This window comes from Pezoporus flaviventris, unplaced genomic scaffold (genome assembly GCF_033815535.1).
Source record: "Pezoporus flaviventris isolate CSIRO_AGI_PZ_B2104156 unplaced genomic scaffold, CSIRO_AGI_Pfla_v1 ptg000005l, whole genome shotgun sequence".
Classification (NCBI taxonomy): domain Eukaryota; kingdom Metazoa; phylum Chordata; class Aves; order Psittaciformes; family Psittacidae; genus Pezoporus; species Pezoporus flaviventris.
In genome coordinates, this window is record NW_026892553.1 from 5,993,896 (window position 1) to 6,021,204 (window position 27,309).

General features: G+C 45.5%; 1 protein-coding gene and 1 long non-coding RNA gene across 3 annotated transcripts in view; one reads left to right on the forward strand and one right to left on the reverse strand.

Moving 5' to 3' along the window:
• LOC133265389 (uncharacterized) overlaps nucleotides 1–27,309 on the forward strand; it is a 130,721-nt gene that overhangs the window by 101,965 nt on the left and 1,447 nt on the right. The gene's annotated exons all lie outside the window — the stretch shown is intronic.
• The window catches only part of LOC133265375 (vascular endothelial growth factor receptor kdr-like), a 124,572-nt gene that overhangs the window by 57,163 nt on the left and 40,100 nt on the right, over nucleotides 1–27,309 (reverse strand). For both annotated transcript variants that reach the window (XM_061445834.1, XM_061445837.1), the window contains exons 4-9: nucleotides 18,427–18,554; nucleotides 14,268–14,427; nucleotides 12,747–12,883; nucleotides 11,229–11,388; nucleotides 10,154–10,271; nucleotides 8,264–8,439 (exon numbers count right to left, since the gene is read on the reverse strand). In XM_061445834.1, coding sequence (XP_061301818.1) covers nucleotides 8,264–8,439; nucleotides 10,154–10,271; nucleotides 11,229–11,388; nucleotides 12,747–12,883; nucleotides 14,268–14,427; nucleotides 18,427–18,554 — 879 coding nt within the window. The remainder of the gene's footprint in view (nucleotides 1–8,263; nucleotides 8,440–10,153; nucleotides 10,272–11,228; nucleotides 11,389–12,746; nucleotides 12,884–14,267; nucleotides 14,428–18,426; nucleotides 18,555–27,309) is intronic.

Here is a 27,309-nt window from a genome sequence, read left to right on the forward strand (position 1 = left end):
TAAATTATCCTTCAAAAAAAGAAATCAGAATTTTAACTTAATTCAAATAAGAACATACACCAGTGACGAATGAATTCTTAATTCCACAATTACTTTACTGCACAGAACTATTAAATATTACTTGAGACCTAAAATGAGTCAAAATGATTCATCAATTGAAGTAATTATTATTTATGAGGCTTAGGCAATTCCTTTCTTAGTACTTGAGGGGCTGGCTAAGAAAGCCTCCCCATCTTTTCTTCCACAGGCCAGGTTGGACACAGGGGCTTGGAGCAACCTGCTCTAGTGGAAGGTGTCCCTGCCTATGGCAGGGGGTTGGAACTGGATGAGCTTTAAGGTCCCTTCAACCCAAACCATTCTGTGATTCTGTGATTCTATCTCTGTGCACTGTCATGGCCATTTTACCTCTTACCATGCCCCCAGAAGGGAACTGAAGCCTCTCCCTTCACTTTGCTCACCGCTGGGCCAAGTCCTCTTCACAGAAGTTGTCTTCATCAGTGACAGAAACAAGTTCACTGCCTTCTGTGGTGGGTTCTGGCCTTTTATATCTGCTCAGCCTATAGCTGGGTATCCAGCTCAGTGGGCTTGCATCCGTACCAGTCCCACAGCAAAAAGGCTCCCCCTTAGGGTGTTGAGGAGTTTTTAGCCTAATACCAGTGATTATCTAAGGTACACCTAGTAGTGTATTCCTCAGATAACACTCCCCCTCCTCCAGACAGTGCTTTGCTCTCTCTTTCATGTTTGCTTACTGAGCAGCACAGGGGATTATGCACAAACTCTCTATCTTTGCTGGTGTTTAGGTGTGGGGAAGGCTTGGGCTATGAATCCAAACACCTTCCCCTAGAGTCTTGTGCCCAGCCACTGATCCTGCCTGCTACAGGAGAGGTGATCTTTAAATACACCTCATTCCTAACCTGAAGCATCCATTGCTATCCCCCTGCATGCAGACCTGCCTCAGTTCCATACCCATCCCTCCACCATCACCATCCCGGCTGAGTTTTCTCAAGCAGAAGCCAAACAAACTTTAAAAGCTTTCTCATCTCTGGCTGCATTTGGATCACACAATGCTCAGATGCCTTTGAATGTGTCAAAATAAATGGGGTTTTGTCCTCTCTGGCTTGAAGTGTGATTGTATCCCCAACTCACTTTGCAGAGGTGCAATTGCTGGTGTGAGAGCTGACCTGAATAACTAAAGACTTCGCTGCTGCTGCACTGTGAAATGCAATCAGAAAGCAGTTCTGCTTACTGTACGTTTCAAATTGATCAGCATTATGTAAATCTCACCTCACTTTCTAGTGTTATCTCTGGTTTGTGGCATTAGGAGCCAATAATATGCAGAAGGATTGGGACATTTACCCTCTGGCTTTACCTCTGCTGCAGGAGACCCTCCTATCTCTAAATTCATTGCAGATGTTATTCTGGGGTTGCACATTTGTTCACTAAAGGAGCATCCAAATATAGAGGACAACACATGGAAAGTTTCCCTGCTTTTCTTAGAGAACTTTGCTTTACTTCAGTGCCCTCTGACTGACCTGCTCTTTATGTACCTTCTCCTCTAGCTTTTAAACTGGGTTTCAAAAATCTTCTCACATTAAGCACATCATTAAAATAACAGAGTGGTCCAATGAAGCATTTAGTCAAACTTATGTCCTTGGCTGGATGTGAGGCTTCATGGAAACTATGACAGAGTGGCAACTTGTTTTCTGTTTAGCCTCTTCTATTTCCCCAAAGCAAAAAGAATTTGCACTTTAATGTCTTTCATCTCACGTTTGTACAGTACTTAATGGCAATATCAGCTCTGCAGCTCGGGCTAGGTGAACACTCTGTAAGGTGCATCAGAAACACAGGACCTAAGTTTGGACTGGTCAAACAGTATGGGAAAAAGAGGATGAAATCTCCCCCAAAGTAAAACCACTTTGTCTGTGTTCTTATGAGTGAGCTCAGTGGTTTGGGTAGTTTGGATGTTTTTCTTTCTTTTGTTAAAAGAAAGAAAATAAATGAGTTAACCTGAAACCAAAACTTTTGTTTCAGGCTGAACACAACATTGTGTTTGACCCCAGCTCATTCTGCCCGGGGGGAGGTTGTTCCATTCTGTTCTACTTTGTGCAGCACTGCTCACAAGGTGGCTCTGAAGTGGGGGCACAGCATTGTCCCCATGGGACCTCAGAGGAAGCAGATGCCAAGATGAAATGAGTGGCCAGAATCTCCCCAGGAGTCAATCCCACGGCCAGGAATAGAATCACAGGCACCAATTATCGGTCGCCTGCCTAATCTCTAGTGCACACACCCCGCTGCTCCATTGTCACCCGCTGTTCCAGGCTGGGAATGCCAGCAGGGTGGAAGGGAATGGATGAGTAGCCATGTAGCTGGGTATTGTATGAGCAGATACTAGGAGAAATCACTTGGCCTACCCTACAGGGAATGATGTTGTTAAAATGGCAGTACAGCTTGCTGCTCCTTCTCCTGACCTTGCACTGTCACTTTTGGATGTGCCCATGTTCACCTTGTAGGAAGAAAGTTCTTTTCTGGTTCTGTACCACCTTTCCCAGATTTGTCATTCAACCCCAATGCAGCCAAGCTTTGGGGAAGAAACAGGGGTTTCTCTCATCTATCTCCCCCATCTCCAGGATTTTTGTCTCTGCCCCCTTTGCTTGCTTTTCAGAAGAGAAACCCAACAGCTCCTCTACCTGCAAGCTTGGCCGAGAGGCAGCGTGGAACCACATGCTGCCCTTCTCTGCCTTCCCCCCAGCCCTCTGGCTTTAAGGGCTGTCAGAGGGAGGCTGCTGCTCTGCAGGGACGTTAGCTGAATGCTCTGGAGTTTTCTGGCACACTCCAGAAGGACCCCACCTTCCTCTTCCAAAAATCACTTTGGCTACTTCCAACAGCATGGAAATAGCTCATCTGCCTTTGTCATCAGGGGCTCTCCTGGGAGCACACAGGGGCTGGACTGTGGAGCTGCAAGTGTGCAGGGCTTGCATGATGTTGCTGAGAAAAGTCTTCCTTATTTGCTAATACAGCGTGCTGGAGAGGCCCATTGCAGTCTGTTTGTGCTGCTGCATCTTTGCTTTCATATATCCCCCAGGAGGAGACAGTTGTTTCTCTGCAGCCTGTGTCTGGTAAATAAGACCTGAAGGATAGGCTGGAGCTCTGTATCTCTTTGCCTTTGCCCTTCTCATCTGTGTGTCCTGCCCATCCAAAGCACTGGCCACAGCCCATGAGGCTAGCAAAGCAATGGGCTTGGGGAGGAACACAGTGCAGCAGCGTTTGGATGGAGACAGGCTGTGCTTTATTTTGACCATTCTGGTTTGTTTGGCTGGCCCAGGAGGTGGAAAGTTAGGTTTTCTATTTTGACTTTTCCTGACTGGGTCATCCCCCAAGGAGCTGTGCAGGAGATGGATGTGATACACAAAGTAAACCAGGCCTGGCGGGATACAGATGTGTGCAGGCAAGATGAAGGTAGATCATTTTATAGAGCCCTGCTTCTCATATCTGGCTCAGTCCTTTAACCTAGACATCAGTTGAGTTGCACTAATAATGCAAAGGCATTTATGTTTCTCACAGTGCAATAGTGTTCACCTTAGAGGTTTCAGTGGCCCTTCCATGCCCCAAAGGCTCTGGGAGTCGGGCTTCAACTGGCTTTAGCTGAGATACATCACTCCAAGGGCTCTTTTTCTCTGAACTGGCATAGCACAAATATATTAACCTCATCCCAAAGGCTCATTTCCCTCTCCAGACTGTTTCTGGGTCTGGTTGAGGTGATGGGTTATTGTTCATATGGATCACTGCATATTTATCAACTTTTATAGAGATCACTGGGGACTCCTTTGATATCAACTCATCCCTTGCAAGCCAAAGAAGGTCAGGCACAGAACTTCCTTTGCCTTTGATATTAACCCAAATATGAAGAGCTGGCCTGACTGCAGAGTAGGGCAACGTGCATCACAAAGTGCTCTGGAGCTAATTCTCCCTAATAACAAAGCAAGGTGTAACTGGTCACCTTGCTGACCTAACAAGGAACACGTCAACACACATGAATTCTCCATGCACCCCTTTTATTCCAGTCCTTGCCCTGGAGAGAGGGAATTCATAAGGAGCCTGTGAAATACTGCTGCTTATGGTATAGGCTGTTTCTAGCACTTAATCCTGTGTTTCTTATATATACAACACAAGAGCTTTGGGATCAAGGACTCCATGAGGGAAGGTAATTTCAATTGCCTAGAGCAGCTGGAACCCAAAGCAATATTTGCTGGAAGAGCTGGAAGGGAGTATAGGAGAGAAACTTTGGGACACAAGAGAAAGGCAAAGCACTGCAGGAGGTTGTTCCCCCCATTTTCGAATTAACTTTTGCTTCAGTACAATCTCCACTCACAACGTGGTGGTCAGAGCCTGCTGACTGCTCCAGAAGGGCTCAGCAGGAGCCCTGATCCATGCAGATGACTTGTACAAGGGTGAGAATGAAACACAGCCTGCTTGCCCAGAAATAGATTTGAGGGGGTTTTGTTTGTGTTTTGTTCTGAAACCGCTTTGCGCTCCAGCCTGGAATAACTCTTTTCTCCCACATTTCTCCTCCTTGGCTGGCTCAGATGTGCAGCCACCAGCTGTTTGCTGCAATTGTTCCTTGCTCCTTCCCCTCCAAATTCTTGGGGACATTATTTTCTTGAAGCTTTTCTCAATAAGAATTTAATCAAACAAAACAAGCCCACGGCAACCCGCCGCTTCTTGGCCACTGTTTGATGTGTAAATATGTAAAGAAGGAGTGTTTGGAAAATGCAGTCAGCTACCTCCTGGGGACTTGAGTCCTGCTATGAGCCAAGGTGACTCCGCAAGGCAGATGTGTGCTCCTGCAGGATTAAATTCCAGCTGCAGCAGGAGCACTGGTGACCAGAGGCACAGAGAAAACACTTCTTAAAGAGACATTTTTGAGTAGCCACATGGTTTTCACCCAGGCCAAGCATCCAGGAGCCAGGCCCTCCCCTCGGGATAGCATTTCTGTCACTCCCATACTGCTGTTATCTGCCCATTTTTCTCCTTCTTGCCTCTGTGGAGCTGAGGTGATGGATCCCTCTGAACTCTGCAGATACTCATTGATTTTATGGCCTTATCAAACGTGTGTGTGGGGGGAATAGCTCCTAATATCTGACTCATTGCCATGGAGTGAAATACCTTGCACAGGCTGTGCATGCTTTATGTCAGAACTACTCTGATTGCTGCCAGTGAAGTATACAGGAGGTGACTCCAAGGAAAGCCTGCAGCTTTCCTTGTGCTGGTCCTCTTGCAGGTCAGGAGATAGACTGCATACAGCTCCTGACCTGCAGCGCTCAAGCAGCTGGCTTCTACTCTTGTTCTCAAACTGCTTAAAGGGTTCTCTTCTGCTGCCATTATTAAGGAAGAAAACACACTGCAAAAATTAATACATTGCAATTTGTCAAATGAGCCCTGCTGCTATTTAATCTGTGTTTGTGAACAACAGTTCACAACACCATTAACTTCAAACCTCCTCTAGACCAAGTTCAGATTTCGAGTTGATGGGTTTGTCACAGCACGCTCACTGCCAGTTGCACTCTGTGGTGGTAAGGAGCATCAGCAATGTGTTATTTTGTAGAGATTCACAGGAGAGGGGGCTGTATCCTTACTTATCATTCCTTCAGTGCAGTGTGCCCTTGCAAGAAAAGGAGAACATACTCAAATGACATTTATCTTCTCGTTCAAAAGTCTTATTTCAATAATTTTACATCTTCTCTTTAATAGTATAGATGAGAACTCGCTCACTTGCACAGATGCAGCTCTGACATGTAAAAGACTGGCCCTGGCTCTTGGAGAGCAACGCTCTTATTCAAGGAAAGGTGTTACTCCTCAGTACTAGAAACCTGGTACTTGGTCGTGTACTCATCGGGATCAGGTGCTGAACTCACTCAGGCTCCGCCTCTTAGGTATCCCTGCCTAAAATGGCTAGAAAGGGTGTTTCCATGCCTAAGGGTCTGCTCAAACTCCAAGCAATTTAATCTATTCAGGTGCAATACACAATATCAGTCATGATGACTGGAGATAAAGTGTGAAGCTGGTTGTTGAGGAGTTAAGGGGGAAACAAATCTGCATTCAGCTTGGAGTTTTGAAAGTCAAGCAGATGATGTCCAGCTCCGAGAAAGCGGTCCCTTTACTCGAACTGAAAGAAAGGAAGAAGGCAGTGTGCTGCTGTTGGATAAGCTTCAACAGCAAATTTTGCCTGTTTTTGTCTCTGCCCACATGCAGCTCAGAAACAACCCCCTCCTCGAGCTGAGTGCTCCATAGTGTGCCAGGTTAGTGCTGCAGAGGGGAGCCTGGCAAAGGCAGCAGTGGTTTCCTGGGTGCTGTGTCAGCCTGTCTGCGATTGAGGCAGATATCCACATTGTTTGCAGCCTTTGGCTTAAAAGCAGTGTCATTCTTTGGCAGGTATTTCCCTTTGTTTGCTCTCATTTGTTTTGCTTGCTCTCATTTCTGGGATGACTTTCTATTACCACAAAAGAAGCACTTGCTGCTCATTTCCCCTCTACTTCACCATGCAACACCTCCTTCAACCAGTACCATCCCTGCAGCTCCTGGACTTTGCAGCCTCTTGAGAAATGGTGGGTTGGCAACTCCCTAAGTACTCCTGCTTGAAGTCTTTGTTGGGCTGATCTCTCAGAAAGGTTAACATGAGCACCACGCTAGGCATGCACTGTGTGAGAGACACAATACCACATACTTATGCATACAGTAAAGATGAAAGGCTCGTACTGTACTTCAGAGCATGGGATGCTTTAATCCTGAAATAGCATCTTGCTGATAGTAACAAGGTCTGTTTGTTTTTCATGTGCCTATTTGGGGAATGGCTGCTCTTCAAGTAAACATTCTCTCTTGCATGAAACCACCAGTATTTACCTTGACAAGATAGTTTATTATCATTCTTAATTTTCTCTTCCTTTGAACGTTTCCGTTCTCTTAACAGGATGGCAGAACCATTGTATAGAGAAACAATCTCAAGTGAACAAACTCCTGCAGCTTAGCACAGCCCTGCTCATCAGCTGAGCTCAGAACCTGACCATGAGCATGTCCTCAGCTCCCTCCACTCCTCAATCACACATCACTTTATGTGATGCTTAAGGTGATTTAAGATGATATACCTTATTTAGCATTTTTAATAGGCCAGATGTGCCTAAGTAACAAGTTCTCCATTTGATAAGCATTATTTCTGAAAGGTGAAATGAGAAAAACACCAGTGCTGGAAGTTACGTGGTGCACCAGTACATAACCATACAAAACAGGACAACTGAAAATATTTTTAGATGTAAAGAGGTTAAGGAGAAAGGAATTAACCACAGAAAAGACAACAAACCTATCTCAAGAACTTCATCTATCTCACTGCCTGAGTGGACCTCGGGAAGTGCAATGGGAAGCGGGGCTAACTTTTGCTGAACTCCTACTTGGCTTCATGATTCGATCCCTGCTGACAAATTCAGTGGATTAAAAGAGGCAGTGGATGTGCAGAGAGACAATGTGGCTCTGCCTCCCATTATCCCAGCAAGGGAGATTAATAAAAGTGATGCCAGTATCTATTTTCCTCTATGTCAAGTGAACCTGCCTCAGTGCACAGCACAGTTTACTTCAGGTTTCCCCAGACTCCCCAGAAGATGAACCTGTCTCTCAAGCGCTCCCAGCAGATAGATGACAATACATAAAATACAGACTTAGAAGGTATTTCATACAGGATGATGGATAGACATAAAAGAGGGGGCAGCTTATCTAGTTCCTTCCGTCAGCTCTGCTGGGACCTTTCCTGTCCCAGCAGATGTTCTCCAGTGCTTTGCCCAAGCTAGTTCTTAATCTCATGGGCTAAAACTTCTATCACTTCTCTTGGGAAACCATGCCCCTAGCTCTGGACCTCACTAGGATATCTCCTCCCAGTCTCCTATTAAAACTTAAGTCCTGATCACTTTCAAGCCATTTCTGCTTCCCTCCATGGAGACCCTGTCCCAGCACAAAGATGCTGCTTCGGAGGTACGAAGTGACTTTAAATGTCCTAGTTTCAGACTAACTCCTCAGAGCAGTTCTCCATTCTGTGCCTTTGATTTAACATGTGGTAAAATGAGGTAGATCTCAAGTGGTTCCTAAGTGAGATGGTAATCTATGCACGTCCTCTCAGCTAAACATGGGCAGACATCACCCATTCCTACTGGCAGGTAAAGTAGGACCACACAAAAAATGAGGAAGAACCCAGTAGAAGTCATTATAAACATCAAGTCCTTACCTGTCACTACCAGCTGCATGGTGAGGTTCTTGTAGAGTCCATACTTTGCATTGCTCAGGACAATGGTGTAGTTTCCAGCATGCTTTGGTCTCACATCTCTTATGCCCAGTCTGTACTTAAGTGGCTCTGGCTCATAGCACGTGTGGTTGTCCTTGATCAGTTTGCCGTCTTTGTACCTGTTTTGAAAGTCCCATCAAAGCTCATCATATACCTTTGTGCATGTCAGCCATCAGGAAACCCAACTGCTGCCCAGGTTAGGGGGGGTAAAGAGTCATCGTTCAAAACAGCAAAGGTTGGACAGGGCTTGGAGCAACCTGCTCTAGTGGAAGGTGTCCCTGCCCATGTCAGGGGTTGGAAGTGTGTGAGCTTTAAGGTCCCTTCCAACCCAAACCAGTCTGGGATTCTACGATTCTACGATGTATGACCACTGCTTGAACTGGACATCTATTCCTTTTATCTTTCCACGCTAAAACTGTGTAGTGTCTGCAGTGCTATGGGATGGCTTCATCCAGCAAACAGGAAAAAAAGCATTTTAATAGATCTGGATGAACAGTGCCTCTCACGTGCTCAACTGTGATCAGAAATGTACACCTAGATGCCCTCAAATTATTCTGGATGTGCAATCCTAAGTGCAGGAAATCACAGATTAGCCAAAATTCATGTCATCAGTTTTGAAACAGTATATTAATTAGGCAAAAATGTCTTTCTATACGTATGTGTGACCCTTTACTGTTGCTGTAAAAGGTGGAGTCTGTGACCTGGAGAATTTACAGTCAATAGGAAGGTCAGTGAGGAATTTATTTCCAATATACAGATTTGATTATGATTATGGAATAGGCCAGACTTTGCCACACACAGAGCTTTAGGCTTGGTGCAAGGAGAAGCTGAGGCACCAAGTCCTTCTGCTTGAGAATGCTGGAAACCTCCTTTACGGCCGTTTAAACAACTGTAGTGAGAGAGCTCCAACATCAACAACTGTGGCTTCGAACACGCAGGGAAGGCAGCTCTGGTGGTCCCAGGCAGCTCCCAACCAGCGCCATGCTGAGCCCCAGGAACAAAGCCTTGGCAGAGGAGAGGGGACGGACCCCACTTCAACTCACAAAAACATTTCCATCTCCTAAATAACAGCAACATTTAGAAACACCTCCTGGCAGCACTGATTGCACTGATGTGAGTGAGTATTAGAGAATTATATGTTATTGCACTGCTAAAAACATGCAGCAAACCCATCCCTGAGCATTCCTTTGCTGACTGCCACGGGCAGGGACACCTTCCACTAGAGCGGGTTGCTCCAAGCTGCATCCAGCTTGGCCTTGAACACTGCCAGGGATGGGGCAGCCACAACTTCCACAACACATTCCCCTTCCTATTAAGCTGATCCATTACAGTCCTGGTGGAGCCGTTAGTTTGCTTGGGAGGATTCACTGCATTGTCTGCAAGGATCTGACATTGCTGGTGGTACAGGGTTGGAGAGCATTATTTAAAAGCTATGAAGAGAAACAATTTCTGATGTTGAAAATGTGTCCTGCAGCTTTTTGTTATCCACTGCTTCTTTGCAGACTGGCAACCCTTCCCCAATAGCTTCCTACTTGAATCTTCCAAACAGTTCTGTGTCCAGGGTAAATGAAAACCCCATTTTCCTTGTAGGGACCTTTTCTGCATGACAGGAGAGAAAAAGAGCATGGGCAAGAAGTATGGCTCCCCCAGCTTCACGGAGCTAAGACAACATGGGAAGGAGTCAAATCGCCATAGCTGACCTGTGAGAGCACAGCTATGAGCATTCCCAGTTCTCATCTTTATCTGTGTGATAGGAACAGTGAAATCTGCTCTAGACAGGAGTCCAAAGGAAGGTCCAGTATCCCTGAGTTTGCTCAAGTTGATGGTACTCACCAGGTGACGGTTGGGCGAGGAAAGGCATCCACCTTTGCAGCCAGTTTCAGTGACTTGTGTCCTGATGTAATCTCATAGTAAGGCCCTTTCTTATGTGAAACCGTAATGAAAGGTTTGTCTGGAAAGAGAAAGGAACAGGAAGACAGTAATGGAGATGTACCACACAATGCTCACATCTTTGGGTTGTGTTGTGTCTGCCCTGGAGTTCTAGCAATAGAGACCTGCAGAAGCTGCAGACAACCAAATAGACTTAGCAGCTGTTACCACAGTTCCCCTGCAAAGCTCAGCCACAGCCAGGGAAGGTCCATCTCCAAATGAAGGACTTGATATTTAAAGCAAGGAAAACACATCTGCATTGCTGCTCGAGCAGTGTGTACAACCGTATCCTGGGCTGCATCAAAAGGAGCTTGACCAGCAGGTCCAAGGAGGTGATCCTGCCCCTCTACTCTGCTCTCGTGAGACCTCACCTGGAGCATTGTGTGCAGTTCTGGTGTCCTCAGCATAAAAAGGACATGGAACTGTTGGAACAAGTCCAGAGGAGGCCACGAGGATGAGCAGGGGCTGGAGCACCTCCTGTATGAAGACAGGCTGAGGAAGTTGGGGCTGTTCAGCCTGGAGAAGAGAAGGCTGCGTGGAGACATCATAGCAGCCTTCCAGTATCTGAAGGGGGCCTATAGGGATGCTGGGGAGGGACTCTTCATTAGGGACTGTAGTGACAGGACAAGGGGTAACGGGTTCAAACTTAAACAGGGGAAGTTTAGATTGGATATAAGGAAGAAGTTCTTCACTGTGAGGGTGGTGAGGCACTGGAATGGGTTTCCCAGGGAGGTTGTGAGTGCTCCATCCCTGGCAGTGCTCAAGGCCAGGTTGGGCAAAGCCCTGGGTGCCCTGGTTTAGTGTGAGGTGTCCCTGCCCATGGCAGGGGGGTTGGAACTGGATGATCTTAAGGTCCTTTCCAACCCTAACAGATTCATTAGAGATTATAGATGATTAATTGTTAACTAGTTGCCATTCTCCCTTCTTTAAGCTTAACAATCTTGGTTCTCGGGTATTCTGGTTCAGCTGCAGAACTCACCATACACTGTAACTGTGACATTGGCCTCCAGCCGTGTCACGTTGAATGTTTTGCACACATAGAGGCCTCCGTCTTGCATGGTGATATTTTCAATTGTCAGGCTGCTGCCAACCTTATACACCATGCCACTCTGGTCAATGGTTCTCCTAGGATAAGGGTGCTGGAAATCAGAAAAAGAGGGGTCAAAAAAGCAGCATAAAGTGGATTATTTTGCTCATCCTTTCAAAGTCTGCCAGTAAAGAAAAGCAGTGATTCGTATCCAAATTATCATATCTCCCATCACTGGAATAAATATGAAAGACAAACCAGCAGGAAGAGCCCTTGTGTGAGGTTTCATTATCAAGTCTAATAAGAGAGAGAAGCAGAGTGGAACTGCTGAAATCTGGGCAGGAAGGTCAGTACAGGGATGTGTCACGGGTCAGCCCTTCTCAGGGACCACATCCCAGGGATCTCAGTCCAAAACTGCTGCTGTCATTGTCAGGTCAGGGTTGTGCTTTGGGGTTTTGTGAGGTTTTGGGGTTTTTGGTCACAGTATTTTTCTATCTTTAAAAACTCCTACTTTCACAAAGAAATATATTATGACAGAAATACAATATATTATGACAGGCAAGTGCCAATGCAAATTCCTGAAGACTTTTAGAAAGCATTATTGCTTCCGAGAGGATTTTTTGATCCCAGCGATTTGGCCAAGAAATTTCACATGTATAATGTTAGAAATCTAAGGAGGGTTCATGCAAGAACAATTCCCATCATATGGGGTTCGAGGAACAAACTTGAGGAACGTCATATTTCTCACACTCTATAAATTCTGTGTTGTATTTCCTGCAGCTTCTTCACCAAAATAGAATCATTCTTTAAGTTAACCAAATTAATCAAAAATAATCAAGTTTTAGGGTTCACATTTTACGCTTCCCCAAGAGGCTTAGATGCTGCTTTGAAATGTGTGTTTTGTTGCACTAAAAAGAAAACAAGCAATCATTTTAATTCTAAACATCAAACAGAACCATGGGTAGTAGCTCGGATAAATGAACTGATTTGGAAAATACTCCGTCTTCCCTCTGTTTTTCCTTAGGAGAACTGAAAGGTTTCAGTACATCAAAGCAAATGCTCAGTCTCTTGCAGGATTCTACTTCCAATTTGGCATTTTTGTATTACATTCTACAGAAAGCTCAGGAACCTGCACTCGGAATTTTAATGTCATTCTTTGGTGGAGATCTCAGCAGATACATTTGGCTTTTGTTTCAGTTATACCTACTTAATAAACACCAGGACGGATGAGCACACTGACGGCTTGACCCTTCATGGCTGAGATTTAGCCTGAGATTTGCAGTTTAATTTGCAGGTTCAAGACGGTCAGAGAAGTTTTTGATTGATTCAAACTAAGAATACAATCAATTGTAGGCTTACAAGTGGTTGGACGTATCTCAGAATAGGTAGTTTACTCAACCCTGTGCAGAGATCTTCCTTTTGGGTATGGGGAGACTGTGAAAGCAGAATACAGAGTTTTTATCAACTCACTTTCCCACTGGGACTTGTCCATATGAGCTCGATTCGTCCATTGATGAAGGTTTCTGCTCTGCATTCCAAATAGAGAGTTTCTCCAACCAGCAGTTTCTTGGGAGTTGCTTTCAGAGCCAGGTTCTGTACTCTGCCCTCTGCAATGAAAAAACCAAAGCTATCACCACTCAGCACTCTGTATCAATCACAATTGAGATGGAATCTGCACTCCAGCTGCCTCTCCAACATCTGTTCCAAAACATCTCACCTTCTTGTCTCATTTCTATGGAAATAGTGTGAAATGCCCCCACAATGCAAACATGAGGTCAGTTGTATAAATGCCTGATACCAGCCAATCAAACTGATCACATGGACTCAGTAATTCATTAATTACTTCTCTTGCATGTGCCAGGTTCAGCTCCAACCCTCATTCATCACTCCAGAGCCATCCTCAAAAGGGTTTTCAAAGCCAACTCATCCTTTTGAGTGCCTCAACATCTGCCTATCTGCGAGAGGATTCATCTCTGGAAAACATGAAACATGCTTCTCATGCCCAACAACCTTTTCTTTCTGAATGGGATCCCCAAATCTTGGTCTTATATATTTATTTATGCCTTAAATAGGTCAACTCTGAAATAAGCCTGCATCAAGTTTATGGTGGCCCACACTAAACAAATGTCTGACCACTATACATGCTCTAGAGTAAGGTATTGCCCAGGTCCTTCTGGGCTACAAAGGAACGATGGAATGGGCTTTGTAGCTTTGCATTCATGATTCTACTAAAAAATAATTACCCCAGTAATGAAGAGAAAGAGAGAGATTTGCAGGATTTATTTGGCTGCCATTCAAATTTACAAGCCTGTTGTTCAAAGCTGAGAGCTGATTGTATAGAAGGATGCCATGACCTAATGGGAATGAAGTCACAATAAACCCTCCCCTGTCAGAAATATAATATATGAGAAGAGAAAGAACATACATCAAAAACAAAGGAAAAATATATCTTAATGGGCTGTATATAAACTCCCAATAATCAAAACTGTCATGTCTACTTGCTTCAAACTTAGGTTTTAATTCTGAGTTAAGCTCAGCTGTGAATACAAGGGAGAGGGTACAATAAATCACCTCGAGAAACTATAAAACAATGCAAAGGTCTCAATTAGCAGTTTAATGAGCTTTTTATACCATGATCTTGTGTGTTTAATGAGCAAAGAGAAAGTTACTATTTGGTTGCTCCTAAACCAGCAGTTGTTTTAATGTAAATACAGCTCAATCCAAGCAAACAAAGCCTTGGTGGGGGTTGAATAAAATGCTCCTAGTTTGTACCACCTCAATGCTTGGTCATTTTTCAAACCCAGGGATGGATCAAATCCAAGTTCTAATGAATAGGAAAAAGGGGAAGAATGAGTTTGCTTGGACTTACTACAGATCCATACCAATTAGATATATCAAATAGAATTGAGGCTAACCAAGAAATAATACCCAGGGGCTTAGCTATGAAATAGAAACCTTGCGGTGACTCCTTGGCGTGCAGCTGTCACTCACCCAACCTCTGTGCTAGGTAGTAGGAGGTGAACACGCTTCCATTCACTGTTGCAGTGCATGTGAGGACACCAGAATAAATGAAAGCATGAGAGGGGATGACAAATCCTCTTCTTGGGTCCCACACCATCCTCTTGAAGTTCATCTCTACAGAATATGGATACTGAAAGAGAACAGATGGAAGGCTTATGAGACATCCCCCTTCCCTTCAGACCACAGAGGCAACCAGCCAAGGCTGTTCTTCCTTGCAGGCAGGGTGGCTGTTTGACCTTTCCGAGTGGTTGGTGGTCTCATTCCACACATATCTTAAGCAACATCAACATAAGCAAATAGAAAAGCCCTCCCTAAGGTAGGACCGTCTTTGAAATCAAAACTTGGACATTGTAACTGGGCCTTTGATTCAGTAGCACCGGTACTTTCAGATCTTAGGCAAAATACCATGCTACCCATTGTAGGAGCCATGTCCCTGATCTCTTTGCTGGAAACATATTACAGCTATCTTGTATTAATTCTGTTGAGTAATCCTTCTGGAAGTGCTTAAGAACAAAGTTTGCGGCTTCTAATGCTACATGTAGCTACCACATGTTCTCCTGGGATCTCATAGTACTTTAAAAATATTTATGAAAAAGAGAAATATTCATGTCACTAACTCACCTGACTTATAAGCTATGGGCTATGGCTAGTCATCAGGTTCTCTCTATAGCACAGAAAGGGGTGAGGCTCTTTCAAAGTAGCCTGTTGATGTCCAGGAGGCACAGAAGGATGACTTAAGGTGGAAATCACGGAATACAGGAATAAGGAAATTTAGTAACATAGATATTTTTGGTCCTAAATTCAGAAATATTTATAATGTTCTGGAAAAAAATGGTGTCTATAAGTTCTGCTTATGAGGAAGAAAGGGACCTTAAAGCTCATCCAGTTCCAACCCCTGCCACGGGCAGGGACACCTTCCACTAGAGCAGCTTGCTCCAAGCCCCTGTGTCCAACCTGGCCTTGAGCACTGCCAGGGATGGGGCAGCCACAGCTTCTCTGGGCACCCTGTGCCAGCGCCTCAGCACCCTCACAGGGAAGAACATGAGAATATGTAGCACTTCTGCTTTTATTCTTCTTGTTATGCAGCATGCGATTTGTTTTCCTGTCTGCAAATAAACACCCATCGTGTATGGCAGTGCAGTTTAAATAGGATTCAGTTTAAATAATACTCCTGTTCCAAAGAAATTTCAGCTTCAGGCTTTGCGAGCTGATGCTCATACTCCTCATACAGACACAGGTTGGCACTGATTTAGGTTGCTTGTTATTACATTTCCAGCACAGACCAAAGACGAAGGAATCAGGACTGTGGGACAGTGACTGGTGATGCTGCTGGGGGGAGGAGGAGGCACAGCAAGACAGGAGCTTTCTTTGGGAAAAGCAATTCTCTTCTGGCAGTCATAGGAAACATGGATTTCATGTAAATACTCTTGAAGTAATCAAACTGTGGCATTTCTGCTCAGAACCATTAGGGAAACTCAGGGAAATTACAGCAAGAGATCTGAGACCTGAGGCTTAGTCGTGCTTTAACACCCATGAAGGTCAAAGCTGTAAGTGGCAAATGCACATTGAAACACATCGGTGACTAACCAGATCTGACAGGGCTGGAAGGGCTTTTTTTGCCTACAATTAAAACCATGTTAAGCAACATTAAAAGTTTGAACTGTGTGTCTTAGCAAGGGTTTATTAATAACACGGATGATCTGCAGAGTTAGTTGGGATCTGTTTAGTATTAGCAAGAGGTACCTTTCCCCATACATATTTAAAGACCAGAGAGTGCGATGATTTTAAAGTATAATGGTAACATGAGGAACCTCATTTAGGGGAGAAAAAAAGTACATTTTCTACAAGAATAATAAAATGTGATAAAGCTGAACTTCATGGTTTGGCAGCTCTGCTCCCTGATGGCAAGGGGAAGGCAAAAATAACCCTGCTCAGGAGGCCCTTTTCAACACTACCCACCATGAAACATCTTCATAAAATATGCAAAAATATATATTTAAACAATCAAACCATAAGCGTCAATGGTGCTCGAAGGAAACCGCAGTGGCCTTCCTCCCTTTGAAGTGCCTTGTCTGCTGCAGATTAAATTTGGAAGAAGAGGATGTTCTAAATCTGTCTGATCACCCTGTTCCCCCCCATCCTCACCTCCACCCCTCTCCCGCCCCGCTTCCTCTTCGCATGGGAAGCCGCCACCTTGGCTCCACACAGTGCTGCGACATTCCCAGACTGGGCGAAACAAGCACTGACTTTCCATAGATGGACCTGGGGCCGGTGGCTCCTGAAGCCAGCGCTGCTTCCCAAAGATTTCATTCCGGCGGCACCTTCAGCAAGGTAAAGGACTTGAGGAAGAAATTCTTTACAACAAGGGTGGTGAAACACTGGCACAGGTTGCTCAGAGAGGCAGGGGATGCACCATCCCTGGAGACATTCAGGGCCAGGCTGGATGTGGTTTTGGGCAACCTGATTTAGTTGAAGGTCTCTCTACTTATTGCAGGGGGGTGGACAAGATGAGCTTTGAAGGTCCCTTCCAACCCAAACTATTCTATATGATTCTATGACTTCAAGTTTGGGTTTGAACTCGTTACAAGGAGAGAACTTATCTGGCAAGCAGGGCTGCCTATAAATAAGGGCATAAATGTGGAGGTGTGCTTGGTCCAGGGTCCAAGGGCACATTTAGGCTCACATGACTGTGCTGGCAGCAGAACCCCTGCAATGAATTTGGTTGAAGAAGGCTAAAACAAGATGGGGATGTTTCATTTTTATAGCCAAGGAGGAGAAGGTGATAACACTTATCAAGGCTAAAGGGCTAAGCTATAGCTGGAGAGGAGCCTTATTCATCCCCTTTTAGTCCCTACTGACAACTTTCAAGCAGAGCTCTGTTAAAGCCATAAGGCCAGTGCTGTCCCTCAGCACGTCTACTGGAAATGTGCCATTGGGCTCAGCAGGAGCCAGAGCATTCTCTCAAGCCTCTGTGATCTCATGTGCTGTCTCCCAGGAGAAGGAGACGTCTAACAACTAAGACATCCAACTGCTAAGAGGAGCAGAGGTGCATCAGCCTATCTGCCTGTGCTCCACTGGCACTCTCCATCCAGCAGAACAGCCTCATCTCCCAGCCCCTCCAGAACACCCTGTGCAGAAGGGGCAGAGACAGAGCTGTTGTTCCCATTGGCACAGCTCAAGCAGGGGAACAGGAAGGCACATCTATCAGATAAAGCCAGGGTGGGAGCCAGGAGACCTATGTTCTGTTCCTCACTCCGTGGCAAGCTTCTCTACAGAGCAGTTCTAAAGCCCTTCAAAAAGTGACCAGACCTCCATCAACTGAGGAAGCCCCAGACCTTCAATTTCCATTTTTATTACACAAAATGGCCTTGGCCTCCATAGACCATTCTGTAACCTTAACATTCAGCTGGAATTGCCGCCCAAGAGATGGATGCTGCAGCCATTTATTCCCAAGGCTGAAACTTTTTTAAATCTATGAAATCGATTAAAAATGGGCAAACAGCTCTGAGAAGGCTCAAGGTATAAGAGAGAGAAGTTTTCAGGAGGATAGCAAATAGCCAGGTACTACACTAAGAATTCTGAAGAACTGAGCATTCCTATCTTTGCCAATTTATGGAGGAACATCAAGCCACAAGATGAGATAAATATGTGATAAATTCAGCCTGTCCCCTGGAGCACCCTTGTACACAGCTCAATAGCAATAACACAGCTCAATAGCAATAACACAGCTCAATAGCAATACACAGCTCAATAGCAATAACACAGCTCAATAGCAATACACAACTCAATAGCAATACACAGCTCAGTAGCAATAACACAGCTCAATAGCAATACACAGCTCAATAGCAGTAACACAGCTCAACAGCAATAACACAGCTCAATAGCAATACACAGCTCAATAGGAATAACACAGCTCAATAGCAATACACAGCTCAATAGCAATACACAGCTCAATAGCAATACACAGCTCAATAGCAGTAACACAGCTCAATAGCAGTAACACAGCTCAATAGCAATACACAGCTCAATAGCAATACACAGCTCAATAGCAATACACTACCCAGTTTGTATTTTGCCCACTGTGCTGGCAGCCCAGCCTCTGAACTGATTCTCTTCAACACTCACTTACCTGGGTGAGCTTGGGTTTGATATCTGGTGAGGTGACTCGGCAAGGGACAACAACCGTTTTCTTAGCATCTAAAATGTAGATTATTTCGGGATGTTCCGGGTGAATCTCCACAAATGGATTTCTGTAGTCTGCAGGGAAAAGAACACTGATTTGCAAAACTGCTCCTTTACTGATCAGTGGCCATAAGGGCAGAATAATGGAGTGGTAAACTGCCCATAGAAGGCTCATGTGGCATGTGACAGGACACTCGATCACATCTTGGTTCTTTGCAAACGCCAGTATCATCTAGGGATTATAGCCAATGGCCAAGAATGAGAATACCCCATTTCTAACCCTATTTTACCAGTGTAATCTTATAAAATCTCCTTTTCTTATCTATTCTCCATCTGCAAAAATGAAGTTCATAAATGAGCTCCACAGGTCTCCATGGCGCTGGAGTTAGTTCTTTCCCCAGTGCTCTGAATTTCTTTCATAGGTGGTATCACCCTGCAGCACTCCTGAATTCCACAGTAATTGTTACAATGGCTTTACAGCAGTAAATGTAAAGCAACTGAAAAGCTGCTTTCTGTAAGTGAGGATCTCCAGAGTACTGCAGAAGACATGCAAAAAGGGGCTGTAGACCCAGCATAGACAAAGCCAGGCAAGGCTGATATGTGTAATCCAACAGTGAAGGGACCTGGTCATGCTCTTGGGGACCGTATATATGTGGACACATATTTGTGCCACAATAAATCAGACTGTACATACATACACAATAGAAATACATAAAAATCCAAAATAATACAAGTTGATAAAGCTCCTGAGTGTCCTTCACTGATTTTTCATTGTGTGAATAAAGTGAAGGTCATTAGAAAATTAAAATCATGTTTATGAAATCCTAAACCCTTCAAGATTCTTCTAAAAAGCATTCTCTGATATTCTTATGGTATAAAGTGGCAAATACCCTTCAGCCCATGCTACAGATTGATTAGATATAAGGAAGAAATTCTTTCCTGTAAGGGTGGTGAGGCACTGGAATGGGTTGCCCAAGGAAATTGTGAATGCTCCACCCCTGGCGGTGTTCAAGGCCAGGTTGGACGAAGCCTTGGGTGCCTTGGTTTAGTGTGAGGTGTCCCTGCCCATGGCAGGGGGGTTGGAACTGGATGATCTTAAGGTCCTTTCCAACCCTAACTATTCTATGATTCTATGATGATTCTATACCAACAGCACCACAGGATATAGGTGATCGGCCACTTTTGGGTTGGATTATCCTATCAAGGAAAGGATGTGCTCGCTGGACAATAACCTCAACCTGCTTATCCTTAGCTTGGGACCTGCCTTCACACACTTAATTACAGTTTGGAAGTGGGTTCACCTAAAACACGGGAAATAGCTGACATGTTCAGGTTTGTGAACAATCTGGGTTGCAAAAATATGCTCTAAAGTATTGTGGTAGTACTTTCAAAAAGGATGTGCTATGAGGAGATTGAACCCTAATCAAGCCTTAAGCTGAGGAACCTCGTCTCCAGACCACAACTCTGTAGCTGATTCCAATCCCTAAAACTAATAGGAAATATTTATACTCAATCCAGATCAGTAAGATCCTGGATTATTAGAAGTTGATCCTTGGATTATTCATTATAGGAAAAAGCAGAGAAAGAAGATTTTTGTGTATTTGCAACAAGCAGAGTGCAAATAAGTGTGGGGAAGGGTATTCGTATCTATTTCTAGATAGCAATAAACTATCTAGGACAACTGATGTGCTGTGTCACACGGGTCAGGACAAGAATAAGGGCCAGAGGAAACGTGCTGTGAAGAAAGGAGCTTCTTGATACCAGACTTCACAAATCTGGATCAGGTTTTGACTAACTGCTTTGACTGGAAAGATGGAACTCTGAATTTGAAACTATTCCTGCCAGTACTTTTTTAGAGGGAATTTCAGAGCAGCCCTGTTTGTTTAAAAAGTAACATAAATCACAAGGCAGCAGCTAAGCAAATGTTAAACAGTCCTAAAATGTCAGAAAATATTGAACTATGCAGTGATTGAAATGTCTTAGTCAAAGGGAATACAATTTCTCAAACATATTTCCTGTTCAGGGAAAGGAAATAATGACTTAACCCCGTTCTCCTCCATCACCTCTCCCTACCTCCAGCACTGACCTCGACCAACGGTGCAGACTCAGCATAGACCCAAAAATCATCTGTTTCCAGCTGTAAATAGGGCAGATACTCATCATGGTGCCATTAAACGACTGAAGAATGGGAAGCATGAATTTCCAGAAGCTGTATTTCATTTCTAATTGATTTTAATAGCAGCCTGCACCTGAATTGCTGTATGTGTAGCCAGCAGCTAGAATTACACTGTCCCAGATCATAAGCTACAATCTGAAGCCAAAATATATAAATCTAGCCTTCTAGCATCAGTCTGTGGAATCTAGACAGTGTTTATATATCCCTGTGCAATTAACAACAGCAAAAGGCAGGCTGGGGTTATAAAGATGGAGTTGGGAAAGGAAAGGCTGGCTTGAGCTGTTATTGATTGTTGATCACTAGTGGATGTCAGGTCTCAAGGGCATTATTCTCGCTGTTTTGAAAGGGAGGAAAAGGTTCTGTGTTTTATGGGTCCCTCCCTTTCCTACAGTGAGGTCTCCTAGAGCCCTGTGCAGTGAGCAGATGGCTGTCATTTGTGTTATCTCAATGCTTTATCCAGTGTATAGCTTTAGCCTGAAGAGTTCTCTGTCTACCAAGAGCCTCCTTTTCTCCCTATTTCAGTGTCAGTACTGGAGCTCCTAAACAGGGTGGGATACTTGTGTGAGTAAGTGGAGCAGCTCCCAGTGCAAAGATGCTAATATGGCACCTACTTGCAGTGCTAAACTGCTACAGTTTTGACATGAGAGCTTAACCATCTTGGACATTGGGGAATGGGATCCTGGAACGAGAGGAAAAGGCAGCTGCAGGTGGAGGTCAGGCACTCACTGTATTACCCTGGGTATGTCAGGGAAGCTTTTTTTCCTCCCTAACTGGAATCCTCTGCGCAAAAGAAAACCTTATATCATCAAGCACTAAAGAGTACCAGGACACAAGCCCCAGAGCCAGCCTCTGTGGGCCCTGCAGCCTGTGTGTGCTTTGCTCCAGCAGCTCTAAGTCCCATGTAAACAGGAGCAAGCGACTGACCCCACTGGGGTTGGGAAGGAGACACTGAGCACTTCCCAGGCTGTTCCCTGAAGAGATAAGCAAATAGAAAGTGGCTCAGCTTTGGATCTTAACAAAATGACAACGAATAAATACCGAATAGGGAACTAATCAACTGCCAGCTGATACCTTTGCTATGGTTTGTGCAGACAAAAAACTGAGTCCATCATGAAACTCCCAAGTAGTTCAGGCTGTGGCATGGAAAAATGATCTGCTGGAACATCAGGAGTGTCACTGTCAGCTTCCCAAATGCATCCACCACCCCAGGTTCATCAGCAACCAGTTAACTGCTTGTAGCAAAGTCTCTCAGAGACAGAACTTCTTGGAACAAAAGGGACAGCCTTACTTTTCCTTACAAATGATAACCTGAGCCTCAAGGAAGATCTCCAGTTCCAGATGGCAGAAATCAATTGCACTCAAGTGCTGCAATGCGGAGAGCTGTGGCATGGGAAATGCAGGTGTCATCCTCTCTCAGTTCCCAGCACTGAACTCTGAAGGGGGAGATTGTCAGCAAAGAAACACTTGATGAAAATAGAGTCTTTCCCTGTAGCTTGGCACATCTGTTCCTCCTGAGCTGAGGAATAACGTGCCCTATGAATCTCACCCATAAAGAAACACCCATCAGTTCCCATAGGATAAATAAAGAGAATAATTTACCGTGGGCTGCAAAGCTCATTGCATGTGAAGAAAGACAAGAGCTGCAGCACGCTGGGGGTTTATCAGCTGCAGCACCAGGTCCAAGGCAAGGGAAAGGCCCCTTCCCTTCGGTCTCAGACTGGCTGGCTGGCTCTCCAGGTCAGTGGAAGTTTGCAGGAAGCTGCAGCCTTGTCAGGGTGTTACTGTTTACCCAGAAGGGCTCAAGAGGGAACACAAACACGAAGTGAAGGAAGCAAAGGCAGCGGGATGGTGGAGGGGAAGAGACCTGCGGTCCAGCCATGGGGAACAGCCAGGCAGCAGTATCAAGCACAAAGCAACTCAGAGGTCAAGTGCCTACAGGAACGTTGTTCACTTCCAGGCAGTGAAGCCCTTCAACCCACAGCAGTGTTTAAATTCTCTTTCTGTTTAGGAAAAGAGATAAATTACTGCTTGAGATGTGCTTGGGGATGGTTCCTGTGAGCTCAAGGGTGTAATAGCAGCTGCCTGGGGAACGTGTAGTTCCCTCCCCAGACCCTGCAGTGACAGTGTGTGAACACTGATCCAGGACCCCTTTCCCTGGCAGTGACATCGGTCCTTCTGTTCAGTGCTCTCTGGAGCAGAGGTGACTATCTACAGGAAGTGGTGGGGGGGTGGAATTATGTCATGCTCACTTGGCATTTGAATCCCACTCTCCAGAGAGCTCACGGCCCTGTCCTGCCAGCTGAGGATGCTGGGGGACTTAAATGCCCTCAGCACTGCACCCCAGGAGCTCAGCATGTCGTATACTCCTGTAGCTCTTTACCTTCGAGCATCCTGTCACCTGCCTGTGTGTTGGAGACATCCTCCTGAGGCACACACAGGATTCTGTACAAGATTTTGGGTGCTTCTCATTTCTGCTCCCGTTTCATACACCGTGACAGCAATTTGTCTCTTGATATTTGTATCATATCTAAAGCTGTGGAGATACCATCACCTCTCCCTTCAGATATTATTCCATCAGCCCACAGAGCTGATAAGCACGAAGTGGCCTTTGAGGACAGCCATCCAGGGCTGTTCATGTCTGTGAAATTCCTATTTTGTTCCTGCTAAAGATAATTCTCTCCCCCTTGCTATTTATTTTCTTCATTCAGTCCTACCTTAGCTGGGAGGCCTGAGCAGAGTTTCACAGGTTCTTTAAGTTCATGTTTTGACATAATCCCCATGAAGTTTGCCTTCGTTAAGGTCAAAAGCACTGAGAGGAGGTTTATAATCTGTTCTTTAGGCTAACAGGAGCATTAGCAACTAAGATACGCTTTGGAAAGCTTTACAAGGAAGTTGCCTGGTCTGCTCAATGGACCAAAGCTGCTTCTAGGCACAGGAGTAACTCCTCTAAAGTCACTTGGTTTGAAACTGCGTCTTTGCAAAGAAAGGACTTTTCAGTTTGGCAGGTCAGGGAAAAGGCTTGGTGCTGGAATGTTCAGGTTGAACAGAAAGCAGAGTATTTTCTCTTCAGGCAAAACAAAAGTGACTGCAAACCCCCCAGAAGCCATCCTGAGTCAACATGAAACATTCCGGTTTGGTCAAATTCTTCCCCTGGAGATTCCTGTTAGAAACACAGGAATACTTGCAGAGAAAAACAGTACTTTCAAAAGTGGTACTTCAGAAAGTGTGGAAGCAAAAAGTAACTAACTGCCAAACAAATAAGAGCCAACACGGAAAGGGTCATTGAAAACAAGAAAATCTCCATCCTGTGGCTGGAATTATGGTTCCAGAACCAGAAGAATTTGCAAGTTCTGACTCCCCACACCACCAGATTTCAGGCAGACACAGTCCTCCAGCCCTGTCGTTGAGAGCAGCTCTCCTGCATTAGCTGCTCCCAGCTGCAGAGCTGGGGTATGGCTCAGCCATTAGCACTTACTGAGTGGATATGAAATGGGAAGGAAGAAGTGGGAGAAACTGTGTGAGATTTTGGCTGTCAGGCTTTTATGTAGAAATTCTTTATCAATGAGCAAGGGGATTGTTACCTCTTCCTGCTGGGCTGTCAAGTGCTGTCACTGACTTAGTGCCAGGAACTTAACGCTGCTCGCTCAGCATAGTATCTTACAAGGCTCCTCCACTTACAAGTGACCCTCTAGGATATGATTTGAAGATACTGAATGTCTTGTTTCAGTACTGAAAACTGACAGCTTTCTTTTCCCTTGGATCCAGCCCTAATACTTGTGGAGCAACAGAGAGGGTTCTGCACAGTGACATAGCCTGTGTTTCCATCTCCTGTGTCCCTAAACACCGTTAACTAGGTTATGGTGCCAAAGGCTTCCACCAGTCTGTGAGACAGGGGGGCTTATCTGGTGGGCTCCCCACCCAGCAGACAGCACAGCCTTTGCCTGTCTCAGCTTGCTGAGTGTCTGGCAGCAAGTGTAGCTGTCTCAGTGTCTCCAGTGTGAAAGAAAGAAGGAATGCAGCTCCAGCCCTGTCCTCACTGGTAATATCTTCTGGAAGGCAAGCCAAAGCCAAGACAGGGCTGTCACCCTGGCCCTGCAATTCTGCTTCTCACATTCACGTTATCTCTGTGAACTGTCAAGAGAATTAAGGAGGGAGAAATCAGCTTCAAAGAACATCACAACCAAAACATGATCTCATATGAGGAGTGCTTTCATGTACTTCCATCCTCTTTAGATTGCTCTTGGTGGGGAAGGGATGAAGAAGATGGGGCTTCACATCTCTGGGCTGTAGTTTGATAAAGAAGAGACTGTGGTTGATGTGACGCTTTGTCCTGCTGCAGCACTTGTACCACCTCTCCTCCTCGTTCTTTGCAATAGCAAGGGGGAGCTCATACCCTTCACTGGGGATGGCAGGGAGAGCTCATAGCCTTCCCTGGGAGCATGGAAGAGATGCATGCTCCAACAGAACAAGCTGCTTGGATGCATCCCCCTTTTCCTTCAGCATGGCCTTAACAGGACTTGTGCTGATGGAGGGAAGCAAAATAGAATTGAGCTCATGTTCCTTCCTCCTGGTGCATTGACTGAGTGGTACAAAGAGGGATAGCAAATTCCTCACTGCTGCATAGAGCTGAGGGCTGCAAGGGGAAACCACTGCAAAAGCTGAGGCCGCCTTTCAGCTGGTGCAGAGCTCTTCCTGCAGACACCCTGAGGACTATCACACTTTAAGACAGTTGCTTGGCTGATATAGCAGTATTTCAAATAGCTGAGAGCTGCAAGTCCTGACTTCTCTCTAGGCTGGGGGCCGGGAGAGCCCTTTGGGAAGGTGGAGTGAATCTTTCCCTGATTTGTCTTTTTTGCCTCCTTCTCTAAGCCACGTTGGATCTTATGTGTGCCCTCAGAAACACTCCAGAGGCTTTCTGTATTTTAACACAGAACAGACAGCCTGCCCTTTGCTTTGGACAGAGATCCCAAAGGCTGAGGTAGATGAAGATGTTCCTCACAGGGACGTATCCATTTGGTAGGGAAGGGTGATTGCAGAAAAGAGCCAGAAGCAAATGGCACTGGTGAGCTGGCTTGGGAAGGTTTGCAGTGGGAGTGCCGTCCACACGAGACTTTCTGACTTGACTTTACTGGTGGAGAGCTGGCTCAGCAGAGACAGGATACTCTGTGGATGGAGGGTGGGCTTCCCCCATTCTCCCTGTTCTCTGACAGCAGCCACCAGAGAGTTCCTTGGCTGCTCTTCCCATTTAGCCTTTCCCTGCAGAGATTATCCCATCAAGTTGCAATGAAGCTAAACCAGGCAGTTAAAAACCACCCAGCTAGTTCTGTTCAGCCCAAAGCTGCTTTGTATTTCCAGCAAGGAGATGGGCAATGGAAGAAGGGGGTTGTCTTGCTCTTTAATTATGATCCTTGGGACTTGCAGCTGCAGTGGGAAGCAGAAAAAGCCCCGGGAACGATTATTCAGGATTAGGATCCTGAGCTCTCCCCCCAGACGGCTGGTGCATGGAGGCTGACCCTGCCACCTTCGGGTCCCTCATGATGGGGCTGATGTGCAGGGTCACAGCTCAATTGCGGGAGAGCTGCTGAATGCCAGGTCCTGACAGAGCTTAGAAGCTCCACCAGGGAGGCTGTAAAAACAGAAGCGAGCACAGGAAATAATAGCCCATAAGCAGTGCTTCCGATACAATCATGTTCTCATTTCGGTGTCAAGCAGCAGGACAGGAATGAAGGGAAAAAATACCATTCCCCTTCCTTTTTTGGCAATAATGGCTCGTAACCTCAGAGGAATCTCCAGCCTCCAGGGTCTGGCTCTACATTTTCTCACTCCATCTGGCTCAGGCTCATAAACACACTGCTGAGCACTTGCTCTCACAAGACGTCTGGTGAGGTGGCTTTTGGACCTCACCCTGGTCTGGCACTCTGGGAACTGAGAGTTTCTTTGTTTGGGTACAACTGATGGGTTTCTCAGTGATGTCCAGGCATCAGAGCGGTTTCCTTAAGCAGGCATGTTTAAATAGGGAAGAAAATCATAGGTAGGTTCTGAATGCCTTGCTTAACTCTACATTGTCAAGTGGAGTGAAGAGCAGCTTTCTTGTCCCTGAAAGAGCCCACTGGCTTTCAACAAACATACACAGGAGTTGAATGGAAGAGCATGCCTTGAGTGCAGCATCCATGCCAAGGTATAAATAGCTTCATTTCACAGGGACCAGACAGCTTCCTTAGCCTGGCAGCCAGATCCCAGCAGGCACTTGCATCCACTTTTGGAACAGCTAGGACCTGGATGCAAGGGATCCCTGCTGACTTGCTGCTCGCTCTGCTTCACCCATGGAATGTGTAGTACAAGCTGGTTTGTTTTCTACCTACTTCTCCTTCAGTAACTTTTAAAGGACAGCAGGGCCACAGAAATGATCAGAGGGATGGAGCACCTCTCCTGTGAGGAAAGACTGAGAGAGCTGGGGTTGTTTAGCCTGGAGAAGACCAGGAAAGCTGTACTGTGGCCTTTCAGTACTTAGAACGGGCCTGTAAGAAAGATGGGAAGAGACTTTTAATCAGGGCCTGTTGCGATAGGATGAGGGGTGATGGCTTTAAACTAAGTGGAGGGAGATTCAGACTAAATGTGAGCGAGAAATGTTTTACAGTGAGGGTGGTGAAATCC